Below are 15773 nucleotides of genomic sequence, written 5' to 3' on the forward strand. Positions count from 1 at the left end.
AACAAAAAGAAACTGACTGACCTTAAAACATGTCAGTGCCTTTGTTTTGTCTTAAGATACACACCAGTAATGCGTTTTTCCAAGGCATGTTTAAAACAGATACTTGCATATGTCAATTTTTAAATTTAAAACCGGTTTTACTTAACTTGGTTAAAACTACATAAACTACATGAATTTAGGTTTATATTTATTTAATATCAGTATTTACTTACATTTATTTCATATTTAAAATCGATATTATAAGTCTAATTATAGTCTGACAATAGTGCTCCATACAGAGATCTGATCTCATCATCATCCAATAAAATTAAGATACAGAACAAACTGAGACAGGCTAAATCTAGAAAAACTGTGGCAACATCTCCAAGATACTTCAAGAGACCTACCTGCAGAGCTACCTGAAAATTATGCACAAGTGCATCTAGGGCAAAAACTGCATTAAACACAAAGGATGGTCACACCAAATGTTGATTTATATGAAGGAGTTAAATGATTAAAAATGTATATTTATTCCTTTTTTTGACAGAGTTCTCATTTTACAGAATTTGGTGCCCAAAACTTTTAACGTTATTATCACGTTGCGGGTAGGTTTTTGGTCAATACCAAAAAAGCACCAAAAAAGTAGTTCAAAGGTATGCCATGCTATATTTAATGCTGCAAGTATTTTTATTTTTTGTGTGTGAAAGTCAGGCTAAAATATTAGTAATTATTTCCTGAAACCCTGTCCAAAGATCTGAAAGTATGCATGCAAAAACATAGCAGTGATGCCAAACAACATTGGTTGTCATGTGTGTCATAACTGGTTTTGATGCGTCATGTGCAAATATTCAAATAAAGAGCTAGTAAATAGCTTTAGAAGACTTTCTTTAAACTTATTTTAGGGTGCTGTTTGTCTGACAGCTTTCGTTCTCATTACTTCTAAAGACTTTAAAGATTTTTGTAAATAGAAAGTGTCCTGGTTTTTTTTTTATAAAATTTTGGGAGAACTATACCTCTGCATTTGCTTACACCGAGTGATTTAATTTAAAAGATTAACAAAGTAATAATCGTACAGTGTGCGCCAGCTCCGATTATGCTAAAAAGTTTCATTTTGTCACCCTTTTGTGAGTTGTGCGTGTCCCTGCATCTGATCTAAATTTAAAATAGTTTGAGAAACTAGTGTAAAGTTCATCCTCATGTGAAAGTGACTTTATAACTTTGGTGAGTGATGAGGTGACTGTGTGTGTGTGTGTGTGTATTTCTGGCAGGCAGCCTTTTCCAGCTGGGGGCCGCGTGACGTTTAATGGGAAGGAGTGCGTTTGTGAGAAATGCACTCAGCCTGTGCCAGTCAACAGCACGGCATCCCCACAGGCTGTGCACAGTGAGTACTGTTTCTGCATTGCAATCTATTTCATTCTGTGTTAGTCTCTTTCTCTTAAACACACACTCACTCATTCATTTCCTAAATGTCTGCAATGACAGCTTACCCTGCCGTTTCACTAGTAATACACTGCACTTTTGTCTCGCTCTCACTGCAGATTGCTGTGGCTGTGGGAAGGAGTTTAAAAATGAGCAGTCTCTGGTGGCGTTGGACAAGCACTGGCACCTTGGCTGCTTCAAGTGCAAAGTGTGCAATAAAGTGCTTAATGCAGAATATATCAGCAAGTTAGTCCCACTCTCACTCTTCTCTGTGTGTGAATTGTGTGTGTACTTTATCGATCGTAGTAATGCAATCTGCGAGGCTGCTGGACCCTCTGGAAGGACTCAACGTTATTGATGTGCTGAAATATGAAAGAACAGGGGTTTCTCAAGGCCAGAGAGCAAACCGAGATCTGTCACATCCCTTGAGTTCTAGTGAAATACTTCTTCTGTAATGTGTGTTGATGTTCTGCAGGGACGGGATCCCCTACTGTGAGGCAGACTACCACGCCATGTTTGGCATCCAGTGTGAAACCTGCAAGAAATACATCACTGGAAAAGTACTTGAGGTTTGAAGAAAACTTTTCTATTTGTCAGGGGTTCATTAATGAATGGATTCATTAACAAATGGAAGTAGATGAATGGATCAACACAAATTAAATAAATTTTAACATTAAACACATTTTAGTCATAATATTAACACAAAATGAATGAAAAAGTTTTTCCTGGTTTTTCCAGGACATAATGAAGGGTTAATTTAATTTAATTTAATAATAGCCAGTATAGGTATTAGTTACATGACAGCCATGAATGAGGGGGAGGGACATTCTAATGCTAAAGAATTTTTTATTGGATAAAAATCTGCAGTGCAGGATGAATTCGATCCATTTTCAAGAGACAGATTTCAAATTTAACTTGTGCATTTCTGCTAAATAAATCATCAACATTTAAGAGTGAACTTGCATAAAAACCAAGATGTCTCAAAGTGCGCGGAGAAATAAAGCCATTTTCTCCATATTCTGTTTCAAAGGTTTCACATTACGGAGTAGAATGGTTTGTTAATGCCATTTCATTTGGACTGTGTAGCAAGACTTTGTTGAGTTTATACAGCTTTACAGTGTGTGTGAAAGGCTTTTATTCCGATCTGAGAGCTTCGGGCTTGTACTCTGTAATCGAAGTGGTCATGTTCACAAAGACAATCTCAGTCAATTCACAACCCATCTGTATCATAATTACAGTAAAGAACAATATATCTGCTCTTTTTGCCTCTCACTTTTTCTGCTTTGTTCACTCTCTTTTGTACTTACATGCAAACCTTTCTTAATTTCTGAAAACAGCCATTTTGTTACACTCTAACAAGCACCCCCTGGATTTAGTTGGTTTTTGAGTTTGCCATTAGTAGTCTCATGAGTAAATGTTGCTTGTTAAAAAACGTACGTTTCATATCTGTCACATATGCATAAAGATCTACAGCTTAGCGTACTTTAAAGCTCTATAAATAGGTGTATCTGTGTGTGTGTCAGGAGTAGGACACTGTTGCTATAGCAACTGTCCCATTGGCACTGCCACTTGCTCTCAGTAACCCAAAATTAGATTGAGTCACTTTGTGACATCATGGTTTAGGATGGTAGTTTTAACTACACAATTTCTATGCCAAGCGCTTTGAGCAGATGTAAAATAAATGAAGTCATGCAAAACAATATCTTGGCATCTGTCTTTGCCCTCAGCAACATTTTTTACATGAACTGAAGGCTAGTTGATACAGGTATCCTAATGTTAACGAGAATAATTAGCCCACCTTTCAGGAGTAATGCCAGGTCCCAAGTCTAGGCAGCAACGGGGTACTGAGGTAATCAAAGGTGAAGGATTTTATTGTGTATTTGAGGGGATTTTTAAACAGTCCATTGGTTGCTGTTGTAAAGTATGTAACAGAAGTAGAGCACAAACAGAGCACGGTTTGCAGGTCTTATTTGCTCTGTGGCATTGATTGGGAATTATATCTGAGCCTGAAATGTCATGACATTTTGAGGGGCAGGACTGTAACTGTGTTGAAAGTGAATGGAGGGGGATGAGTAGATTTTCTAGTGCATGTTTTGATATGTGAGATATTAAATCGATCGTACAATCAATCAATCAATCTTTTTCATTTATATACGCTTTTAACAACATAGGTTGTTAAAAGCACTGTACAGTATAAAGTTGAAGAATACTAGAACAGTAAAAGTAGTATGATACAGCTTGCTGAAAATTTCCGATCATAGATGAGTCTTTTAGGACTTAATGAAGGCTGATGAAAAATGGATGACAGGAAGATATAAAAGATTGATTTTGCTAATCTGTACTCTTTCAGGGTGGACGGAACTATTTACCTCATGAACTAAATCTAACTTGGAAGGGACCCCAAATATTTAAAGGAATAGTGCATTATTACAGCCTGACAGAGCTCTTATGAAACACTAAAACGATTAAATTAAAATAAAATTAATATTAGAGAGAATAAGAAATAGAAGAACAAGACTTCCTTTTCTTTTGGTGATAATGGTGTAGTTATGGGAATGAAGTGCATTTTAAAATATATTAACACAGAATAAAGTTGAATAATTCGCCACAATAATTTCACATCATTATTGTTTTTACTGTATTTACGCTAATGATCTAATAAACGTGGCCTTGGCGAGCCTCAGAGACTTTCATAAAATCTCACCAACCCCAAACTTTTGAATGGCAGAGTGATAGTGTATATAAAATAAACCAGTGCCATTTATTTATGGCATGTTATCTGTCACTTTGTTTCAAATGAGTCAATATAACAATTTCATCCCAAAAGGTGAAAAACGGAAAACAAAGTATTTTCTGCATTTTTTGTATTTTCATAAAAACACCATGATACAACCAGGACAAACTCAGTATGATTTATTTACATTTGCATCTGTGGTCCCTCTGCTGTTCAGACACACTTACTGCAGACAGTGTTCCCCTGCCTGTCACATTAGCATTTAAACTGCAAATAAAGTTCATTATTTGGGAAATAAAACAGAAATTAATATGAGTACCCCCATATGAGTATATATACAAAATATGTAAGGTGAATGACTGATATGTGCCCTTTTTTGTGTTTATCTGCAGGCTGGAGAAAAACACTATCATCCCACATGTGCCAGATGTGCACGTTGTGAGCAGATGTTTGGAGAGGGGGAAGAGATGTACCTGCAAGGTAATTTAAAGATCATCAAATTTACACGATTTGATGCAGATACTGAAATTTGCTGATGTTTTATTAAAACTAATACTTCAATACAATGCATATTGCTTCTATTTTATTAGCAAGGTATTTGAATATGACAATTAATGTGTGAAAATTGTACAGATTATATTCAGCAACAAAGTATAACAATCTGCGATCTGTTGGCTGCGATTAGCAACAGTCACAGTTGAGGAGATACATTTATTTTGAATGCAGCATTTTCCTCTGCAAAGTCCTCTAAATTTTAAACGTAATACCAGACAGACAGGCACAGATAAAACCGATGACACTGACAATAATTTTTGAATCATAATTATTAGTGTTCTGTTCTGTACATCTGTACTGACAAAAACAAGAATGGATATTTTGTTTGTATTTTAAACAGCAATAGACAGTCATATAGCACTAGATCACCAAAGTTTGAGCTCTACAGTTGTTCTGACTTAAATTATAAAGAAGGAAATACACCTTTGACATGATAAGATAAATATGGTTTTATTTTAATCTCTTGTGGCCCACCTCAAACTCTGCAATACTTCAGTATCTTGTTGAGCTCTTGTTGCAGTAATTTACCACAGAAACTTACTGCACTGCAGTTTGTCAAAGAAGATTTATGGTCAGATCTGCTTTTAGAAAGCAGAATCAGTTAGACGCTAAAATATAATAAAAGACTGCTGACTCATTCAAAGGGTGAAAAATTGTGTTACTTTGTTTATGAATGGCAGTTGATATGATAGTATATGTGAACATGCTAACTCCACAAAGAGAAGATTTATGTGAAATATGTTTGAATTTAGAACAGAGATATTTTAAAGATACAGTGTGCACAAAAAGTATTCAAAATGTACACTACTGTTCTGTTTTTAAATGTTTTTGAAGTGTCACCTAAGTTGCATTTATTTGATAAGAATACAGCAAAAAAAAAAAACGCCAAAAAAAAATAAACAGAGTGATGGGGATGGCAAAGCGCAATTTTCAGCAGCCTGCAATGTCACACGATCATTCAGAAATCAGTCTGGTGCAAAAATAATATTACTTATTATTATTGATGTTCAGAATGGTTATGCTGTTTAGTGTTTTTGTGGACACTGTGATGCATCTTTCTTTGGATTTTTTGATGAATGGAATATTCCAAAAGAACTGCATCCAAAATAGTTAAGACATTTGTAATTCTACTAAATATATACCACATATATCACACCTAAAAGAAAATGGGATCGTGGAAAGTCCATACAACAGGATAAATACAAAACATTCTTACTGAATAAATTAATTAAATTAAATATATTGCTCTGTCGACTTGAAGGCAACTGACTTCATAAATCGAGTACTAATGACACCAGATAGCTAATAATTCCACAAGTGGTTCAAGAAAGTGAAATTGAGCCATTTTGAGTGTTAAACACTTCGTAGAGCCAGCATATTTTTAATATGGACATGCAAGTTATTTTTGGCTTTCTCTTTTACAGGTTCTTCCATCTGGCATCCTCCTTGCAGACAGGCAGCGCGTATGGAGGAGAAGAGTAAGGTAAATCTACGCTAACTGTAAAACTGCAACTGAAGACAGGAGGGGTGAATTAACTAAACAGTTGCAGCACAAAAACCTATATCTAATGTACCTGCAATTTAATATGACTAGGAACTAGATCTGAAAGTCCTTTGCTTGTTGTAAATTAAAAAAAAAAACTCACTACTTCAGCCCACAGAAAATGGGTTGTCAGCATTTCAAATATATTTTGCTTAAGAAAAGTGATGGAATAGCTGATCATGGTAGCTGGTAGCATGGTGCTGATTATGGTGCCTGGATCATGGTGGTGGAGTGATGTTGTACGGTTCCAGTAAAATATGCAAGATTGCGGTAGTCTGCTGTGTGTAGCTCATAGAACCACTCTGCAAGTTGGACATTTTTTTTCTATGCAATTTTTGCATGGTTGCGTTGTTAAAAAATGTACAAAAAATCTTAAAAAATCATGCGCTAAATAAATTGTTGACTTGAATGGACTAAAGGACTAAAGTCTAGAATCAGTAATGGACCCTAAAGACAATCAGCAGAGGCGTGGGATTTAAATTTTATCCCTATTGTGCTACAAATGAAAAATAAGCTCTGATTAGGTAGCTGACATGCTCTGAAATACATTGCAAAAATCATTTAATAGGAAATCCAGCTAGTTAATCAAAGGTGATATGCAGTATGTGGAAGCGCTTCACTGTAACAACCCTTTCCCTGCAGAAACATGTGCGGATTCAGCTCAGTGATCTCCATTCCAATGTACCTGAGCAGGTTTGTGACATGCGGCCCTCTCCCCTCTGCATGGGCTTACTTCCCGACCTGCTTTTAGTTTCATTAGAATGCTCACTGAAGTAAACGGGGCTGTCAGGCTGCCGTAGGCTACCACCACTCCCACCCAGTCAAAACCAGGAACCAAAGAACAGGTTTTAACATTGTTTGGACAAGTACTTCAAAATGAGTGTGTGGCTATAGAGAAGACATTGTGAATCAACCCTGGATAAATTAGTTACAGTATAAATATAATCACAAATAAATATTTTGTATTATTGTAACAAGATGCTTAATATTAAATTTTTTTATGATTGCTCAATGTTTATTGATTTTATAAATAAAAGACCATTTTCCCTTAAGTGTGCAACTTACAGTAAACTGAAATTCTCAATAAGAATTTTTGCCTTGTCCATTTTAAATTGATTTTGAGGTTGACTTGAGAAGCAAAACTGCCTTTTAATATGCCTTTTTAAAAATATTTCTTCTGTGTTAGTTTACAATATGTATTAAACCCAGTGTTTTTTTTATATATTTTTTTTTAATAAATCCCTTTTTTATAGTTTTATTGAGAAAAATTGCATTGCATTGTACTGTGTATTACTTCCTGCATAACAAAAAAAGTATTGTTCTGTCCTAACGCCAAAACCTTTTCTACCTTTCTGTTGTTTCCTTCATAACCTGTGTGAAAACTGATAAACTGTTGTTAGCTATAATCACTCATGTTACAGGGTTTAAATGAAGTCAACCAAGTTGTTCTACTGCCATTTTGGTCAATGTACTTTTTAGTGAATTTGTTTTTGTCACCTTGTTTTTGTTTCCAGGTGACGAGAACCTCCTCTGAGAGCATCACCTCTGCTCATGCCTCCAGTGCATCGGGCTCCCCTAGCAGAGTTATCTATGTAAGTGCATTTAAAAATGATTCTTTATTACTTTTCGTTTGCTCATGATCACCACCAGTGGGCAGCAACCTACAAGCCAACGTAGAGAGCGTTTTAAAGCCATAATGTTGCTCTTTCTTAAGGCAAAGCTGGGTGATGAACTTCTAGACTACAAGGACCTGGCTGCTCTTCCTAAAATTAAAGCCATCTACAACATTGACAGACCTGACATGCTCTCATACTCACCCTATGTGAGCTACCCAGTGGAGGACAGGACTTTTGGAGAGGTACAAACACTCACCCACATACAGGCTTACGTGAGGAAATAATATATATATATTTCTTCTGTTTGCTGTTTAATAGTTTCTTATCTTTATAGGTGACTTAAAAGCAGAAGGATTGCATAATAACTCATACGACAGCTACAGCATTCATTTGTCACAATAGTGCCGTATTTAAATGCAATCATCTTTATTCATCATCCAGCTTCATTTTAACATAGCTTGGCAAAAAAAACATGATTTTACTAATTCATTGAAGTGTTACAGTACTTCAGTCATATAACTTCTCATAAACATATCCATCATTGCATTCAAGTCCATTGTACTCATTTGCTTTCTTTGTTTACAGTCACCCCAGCAACTCACCCCTACTCCAACTGAGGTATAGTAGAGTTAACATAAAGAAACAGGACAGTTATTGTTTCATTGGGTCTTGTTCACTAATCATGCCTTACTATAAATCTATATTGTGTATATATATACAGGGGTTGGACAATGGAATTGAAACACTGGCCAATTCAGTGTTTCATGGCTAAATTTGACCAGCCAGGGTGGCCAATTTTCATTGATCGCACATTCCACCAGTAAGAGTAGAGTGTGAAGGTTTAATTAGCAGTGTAATAACACAGTTTTGCCGTTTTGCTGGTGCATCTGTGACCCTGACAGTCTTCGTGATGTATCAAGAACCACGGTATACAGGGTAATACCACCAAGATGGATGAACCAAATCCAAAAGGAGTAAATGTGGACGCAAGAGGAAGCTGTCTGAAAGGGATGTTCGGGTGCTAACCGAGATTGCTCCACAGGGTCAATATACATGGCTGGGCTGCTATAGCCAAACATCAGTTTCAATGGTTCCAGCAGCAAAAATCTTGGGCTGTGGACAATGTGAAACATGTATTGTTCTCTGACGAGTCCACCATCACTACCTCATCCGGGAGAGTTATGCTGTGGAGAAGCCCTAAAGAAGCATACCACCCAGACTGTTGCATGCCGAGAGTGAAGCATGGGGATGGATCATTGATGGTTTGGGCTGCAATATCATGGCATTCCCTAGATCCAATACTTGTGCTAGATGGGCACGTCACTGCCAGGGACTACTGAACCATTCTGGAGGACCGTATGCACCCAGTGGTTCAAACATTGTATCCTGAAAGCAGTGTCGAGTTCTGAACATCTCCCATGGCCTGCACAGTCACAGATCTAAATATTATTGAGCCACTTTCCTTCACCAGCATCACATAATGACTCCCACCACTATTCTGCAAGAAGAATGGGTCAAAAGCCCCTCTAGCCACTGTGCAGGACTTCCCAAGGTCATTCCCAAGACAAATAGATTCTGTATTGGCCCTACACTATACTAATGAATTATTGTGGTCTAAAACCAGGCATTTAATTTTCATTGTCCAACCCCTGTATTTAATGTATATATGTACATATTTATTTTTTATTAAGAATCTGTATAGGTTGTTACTTTAACTTATTATGTGATGGAACCATTTCTAAGTGAAAATGTTACACAAACAAATATGTGCACGATTAGTGAATGAGGCCTTGTTTCCTTATATTTTGTGAAGTAGAGTTGTTTGTGAAGTAGAACAGTTGTGGTTTGGAGATGTGAACAGTATTGTGTGTTTTTCCATCATCTTCAGTTTAAAAACTCTGTGGTGTAATCACTCAATGATCAGCCTATTTCTAGTTAGGACTGATTATTGCAAACTTTGTCACATCTTTGTTTCCTTTGCAGCTTTATAGTCCTCCTGTGTGTCCCAGTGGCGTAGTGATTAGCGTTTTCTATTGTTAATTGTTCAACCCTTTCAATATCATACTGAAAATCTGTTTGATTCTAGGGAGATGGGGAAAAGTCTCCCCGGCAGAGGAGGCCCTCCAGCCCCAGCTCCAACAGCTCTTTAGGGGGTTATGGCCGCTATACACCTTCCCGCTCGCCTCAGACCTACAGCAGACCAGGTATCCCTCCACAGACATGATGATACTTATGGACATGTCATATCAAAGTGATTCTTACCTGCACAGTTATTGTTTAACTATATTGCCAAAAGATTTGGGAAACTCCCTTCTAATAAACAGGTTTGACTACTTTAGTAATTTCCTTGAGCACAATTCTTAATTTTTAAGCATATAATAATATTCTAGTAAATTGTGTGCTTAAAATTTCATAGCAATTCCTTAGACAGGACCCTTTTCTGTTCTAACATCACAGTAATTTTGTCCAATTAGTGTATGTACAGTGTATACAACTCTTATATACTGACTAAAAATGTCACTAAAAATTTCTGTTTTATTTAGATTTCATTTGAACTTTCTAATCATCAAAAATGTTTCATTAAAAATATTAAGAAGCACCACCACGGCTGAATAAATCATAAAAAATGTATTAACAAAATATAAACGATCATGGCTTTTTCAACAATGTATTAAAATCATCTTTTGTTCAGCGGTCTGAAAGCATTCCATTCTAAAATGACATTTGAACCACAATAAGCCGATTTGATGCAGAATTTCATGGAAAAAAGTAATTCAATCACTTGGTTTTTTAAGTTTAGTTGCTGATCTCATGTTACTGCCATTCTTCCCTGACCGTCTGGGTCTCTTGCTCAGAGCAATATCTGAGTGTCAGATACACCTCTCATACAGAAAATTCCAACTTGTTGTCTGTTCCAACTTCGGGGAGGAGTAGTGCCCATGGTAGTGCCAGAGGCTCCTCCCCACAGCCTTTGTACATCAGCAGTGGTAGAAACACACCGCAGGCAGGGAGTGGTGGTGTGGCCCTGCCCCTCAACCCCACTACTCTGGCTTTGCTTCAACAGCACAACTACATCCCTTACTTCAGAGGTACCACAGTTCTGCCTGCAGGCTTTAGCTCAGTACAAATCACATGCTGCATGTGTGTGAACTTATGGTCTTGGATTTGGTTGGTACAAAACTCATTTCCCACTGACAACATGAATGAATTAGTTAAATACTAAAAATGCCATTTTAAGTGTGCAAAACTAATGTCGCGAAATGTTGGAATTGGATTTCAACGCAAATTAACCATTGGATCCAGATCCATAACTCTTTAGTGCTTCATTTGGGTTGCAATCACATTGAAAGACTAGTGAATTACAAAACATAGAATTACTAGCCTATCCTTCATCCACCTTTCCTGAACAGGAATTGAGACAGGATTCAAACAGGAAGCAAAGTCTGAAAGTAGGCCTAGGACAGCCCTGCACCTCAATTTGCCTTCTCACGGTAAACCCTACAAACCAGTCTCTCTTTCACTGTGTATCACCAGTGTATTACAGTGATGTGAGATTGTAGGTGTACTGCAAGGTTCAGTCCTTGGACCAGTCCGTTTTTTTATGCTTGTTGGTATCGTGTTTATACAGAGTTGTTATGTCCAATCATTTTGCATGAAAGACATGTTGATATTCATTATATTTGAGCTGAAACAGTAAGTTAATGCACAAGACAAATGCGAACGTTGGTGGCAAGCATCGATATGCATTTATTTGTTGTAATGTAGTTGATGTTGTGCTTCATCTGTTAAGGTGAAATTTTCCACCATACATCTAATATTCAAAGTGACTGTCTGTATGTGTTAATGTTGCCATTTATTTGGTGGCTGTTGTTTCTCTCTTTTCAGCATTTTCAAGTGACCTAACATTCATACTCAGTAGTCTGAATAGGTGGAGACAGTAGTTTGCAGGTGGAGTTCAAACGCCTGAGGCCGTGTATAGATATAAAAAAATGTATAGTTTGTAAAGTAATGTATAGTTTCAGAATTTCAACACACAGTTCAAAAATAGTGATTTGATTAGTGACTTAAAAATAATGCAAAACCAGAATTATTTCCTGTTCTCAGGTTTTTGGACTCCTCTGTGCATATGCAAATTCTATGAATATCTAGAATATATTGGAAAGTATGTATTCACAAATGTCACTGAAGAGGAGGAAAGTACGATGAAACAGATTTGGGTTTTGTGGTTTCTCTGCAAGAAGTAGAGAGAGTGGGAATAAAGTTCGCAGGAGAAGATTAAAGAGTAAATTGATGAGCTGTAATTTTGGGTCAGTTTGCCAGGCACAGTGGCATAAACTTAGGCCTTGCACAGTTCCAGGCCAACCTTTTAATGCTGCATGAAAGTACACTGAGGTTGCGTTTGGAGTGTGCCGTTTATGATTCACTTAGCTTTCTAATTGACTTATTGCTAAAGTAGCCACACAAGAGGAAAATTGCCTCTTACAAATGCAAAACCTCACTGACTGTAGCTGCCTTGATCTTGTGATCAAGATCATGAAGATCGAAATCATTGACAGAATATGTGATGAAATGCTGCATTACACCCAGTGGACATGAGAAGGGCGTTGCAATCCATAAAATCATATTTTATTGAGTAATGGGAGCATCGAGACCTTCATACTCCACAGTGTGCTCCAGTGTTGTGATTTGTGTATGTTTAGTGTATTTTATGACAATTTCCTACTCCCCCAGCTCCAGATGTGTGGAAGATTTTCCCCTGATACAGGGTGAATTTTTACTAACAGCACTTTGTGTGTTAAATGGTGTGTGCATGTATCTGAAGAACAGTTGCAAGTGTGTGTGAAAGAGAGGAGGAAAAGACAAAGGAGACAGAGAAAGAGATTGATTGTGTATTTTGGCTTTCGACATATGCAAATGACTTTAAAAGAGCATTTGGAAAAGAGATTCTCTCTCTCCTTTACTCTCAGTTTGGTAAAAGATTGTGAATACAGATAGTTTGATAGTATGATGGTAACATCACAATTCAGCCTGCCATTGACAGCCATGTCTATGTCCACTTCATACGGGCTCCACTCAGTTCAAACAGAGCAATGAAATTTGAGTTTGCCATCAGTATAAACATAACAAATTTTCCCAAACTCTAATGCAAAGACAAATGTATACTTTTGGAGCTGGCTGTATTGTGAGGTTTGTTAGAAGATCCAAGACGAAATGAATCATCATTCTGGCAGCCACTAAATTTTCTTCTCTTTCCTTTTCGTTTTTGTGTCTGCCATGACCTTTACCCCCCGAGGTAGTGAAAGCGGACGGAGTACCCCCAGTCTCTCCACCTATTCTGATGGAAAATCTCCTTCCTCTACATATGTGGCAGCCCCACGGCATTTCCATATCCCAGGTATGTGCTAAAACTCTTGTCCTTTAGCTAACTGTAGTAAATCTCTTTTTTTCCCATCTCTTTCCTCAATTCTGTACAACTTTAGAAATCCTCTTTTTCGAACATGTTTTTGCTTTTATGAAAACATCTGGCAGACTGAATAATTATAATTAATTCTTATTCATCTGCCTTCATATTGTTCTGTGAAAGGTCACAGTCATTTTTGTGCATCGCGATTTGCATCAGTTTACTACATTTATAAGTCATTATTGTAAGCAAAGCCCTATTTTTAGTACGTAAAAGAAACTTGTTACTGTCACTGCTCATCCCTGGATATGTTTGAAATAAATCTAATGATCAGTTTCATGTGTTTGTTGCCCATTATTGTAATGACGTCTTGTTTCCAACGCTGGCAGATGCTGAAACAGCTCTTAAAATGTCCCACATGTGTTAAATTAAATGATTTTTTTTCTAGAAGTAATAGTTGAGAAGCAGACATGAGGTTGGGATGACCTAAACAAGCTGTAGAGAGACACATGTTGTGTCAATTATTAAGACATTATGTCATTGCAATTACTCCATTTATCTCCCTGTTTTCCTCTTGGCTCAGTTCAATTTAGGTGACATTTCTATCTTCTAAGTAAAAAAAAATTAGATAAAGCTTTCATTATTTATGATGTCATACATAATTCCGACTGCAGAAAATCCATTTCTCAAAGCCAAAGATTTTGTCAAAGGCAAAATGCTTGATCATGCATGCCAATCATAAACATGATGAATGAAATGGACGACAATATCTGGAATCCTTTACGGCGTCATATACTGCATTTTCTGCCTTTTCTTTTGCCCCGATTCCATCCTCTAATAACTCATGCTTCTTTATTCATCTTCTTTCTTATTCTCTTCCTCTCTTTGTCTTCCATTCTCAGAGACTAAAGTCAAAGATAATATCTATAGAAAGCCCCCTATCTACAAACAGCATGGTACAGTCCAGTCTCCGTACAACCATGTTTCTTTGCACGCTGTTATGCATGACACCATGGCACATGTGTCCATGGAACTGTAACCTTTGACCCTCCTTCTGTCTGCTGGTTTCCATTTCAGCTCCAAACAGTAGGCCGTGTAGGTTTTACAAATCACAGACAAAGGTTTGAATTTGACGAGAGGCTTGTTATCAAGCAGTCTGTACCTAATTGTTGGTTCTTGGCCACATGCTTAAGGGTTATATTTCTTAAATATTCAGTGTATTTGTTTTAAATAGCAGTTAGTCCTGAATTATTAGTGCTGCTCAATGCCTATCAACTTAGAGATGCTTGTTTTTATGTTTATTTGTTGTTACACATACACCAAAAATCTGAGGTCAGTAAGATTTAAAGAACGAAAGCTGCATTTTATATGATCAAAAATACAATGAAAACAGTAATACTGTGAAATATTAAAGCAGTTTAATATATCGTTCTAACATTCTTGATCAATTTAATGCATCCTTGCTAAATTAAATCTTACTGACCTCACATTTATGAATGGTTGTGTGCATTTAGTGTAAATGATGCCTTTGATATGATGTTTTCATACGTGTCTTTTAAAAATTCATCCTGACATGGAAACAGCAGTCAGATAGATTTTTTTTAATTTTTTTATTTTCATGCCTCTGTCCATTCATATCATTCAGTTGCAGTATTTGTAGTTTCCCATCTATTTGTGGTCTTGTAACTTAGATGTTAAACAAAACATGGTGTCTGTGTAACTCATGGTTTGGTGAAGTGTCAAAGGCATTTGTGTAAACCGTTGTGATTGGTTTGAAGACATCTGTAAAGCTCATTGTGATTGGGTGGTAGAGGTATCAATCACTTGACTGGTTTCTTTCGGCCTTTTTTCCTGAACTTACCCCTTGACATTGTGTTTGGTTGTGTCACTTTTCAGTTGCTTGTCGATTCTAAATTTGTTTTTCTCCTGTAGTGAATACTGCAATTAGTTTAAACACTCAAATCATGCTGTACTATTTTGACTAGCAGGAGTATATAACAGTACTTTCGTTCTGTTTTTATTGTGTGTGTATGTGTGTGTAGTACACTGCATGATGTGACTTGTGTTGATCACTCTCTCTCAAACAGTGACAACTGTCTTTTAGGATATATTTTAACTTTCTTACTGTGCTGCAGCTTCCAGAACTTCCTGGCAAGATGGTGAAGATGTAGACAGAAAGGTGATTTATATAAACATCTCTCTGCATGTTTGCCCATTGTGGTATTTTGGTCATTTAATCCAAAGAAGTAATTATTTTGGAAACAATATATTTAAATGCGAACTGAAGGTAATGTTTTTAGACACTTAATTGCAAGTTTATTTGCAATTGTATGAAAATGCATTACAGTTTGAATTTATATTAATTACAGTTAGTGGAACTTAGTGCTTAGTGCAAATTGAAGTCTGACTAAAGCACTTACAGACAATTGTTCACTTGTGTGGACGCTAATATCGTTATCTTTACAGTTATCTTAAAGGTTTTTGTTCTTGATGTCCTGTGCTGCTGAATGTACTTAAATAACCTTT

The 15773-nt window shown here is 36.7% G+C and overlaps 1 protein-coding gene across 14 annotated transcripts in view; it reads left to right on the forward strand.

Moving 5' to 3' along the window:
• The window catches only part of ablim2 (actin binding LIM protein family, member 2), a 51089-nt gene that overhangs the window by 27058 nt on the left and 8258 nt on the right, over window positions 1–15773 (forward strand). For 2 of the 14 annotated variants that reach the window (XM_043229429.1, XM_043229428.1), the window contains exons 4-17: window positions 1248–1360; window positions 1518–1644; window positions 1874–1967; window positions 4525–4612; window positions 6112–6170; window positions 6873–6923; window positions 7745–7822; window positions 7945–8088; window positions 8432–8464; window positions 9933–10050; window positions 10702–10935; window positions 13140–13241; window positions 14150–14203; window positions 15383–15426. In XM_043229429.1, the coding sequence (XP_043085364.1) occupies window positions 1248–1360; window positions 1518–1644; window positions 1874–1967; window positions 4525–4612; window positions 6112–6170; window positions 6873–6923; window positions 7745–7822; window positions 7945–8088; window positions 8432–8464; window positions 9933–10050; window positions 10702–10935; window positions 13140–13241; window positions 14150–14203; window positions 15383–15426 (1339 nt within the window). Of the gene's footprint in view, window positions 1–1247; window positions 1361–1517; window positions 1645–1873; window positions 1968–4524; window positions 4613–6111; window positions 6171–6872; window positions 6924–7744; window positions 7823–7944; window positions 8089–8431; window positions 8465–9932; window positions 10051–10701; window positions 10936–11256; window positions 11338–13139; window positions 13242–14149; window positions 14204–15382; window positions 15427–15773 lie in introns of all 14 variants that reach the window. The other 12 variants (XM_043229431.1, XM_043229435.1, XM_043229433.1 and 9 more) reach the window with 12 other exon arrangements.

The sequence above is a fragment of the Puntigrus tetrazona genome, unplaced genomic scaffold, assembly GCF_018831695.1.
Source record: "Puntigrus tetrazona isolate hp1 unplaced genomic scaffold, ASM1883169v1 S000000005, whole genome shotgun sequence".
Taxonomy (NCBI): Eukaryota; Metazoa; Chordata; class Actinopteri; order Cypriniformes; family Cyprinidae; genus Puntigrus; species Puntigrus tetrazona.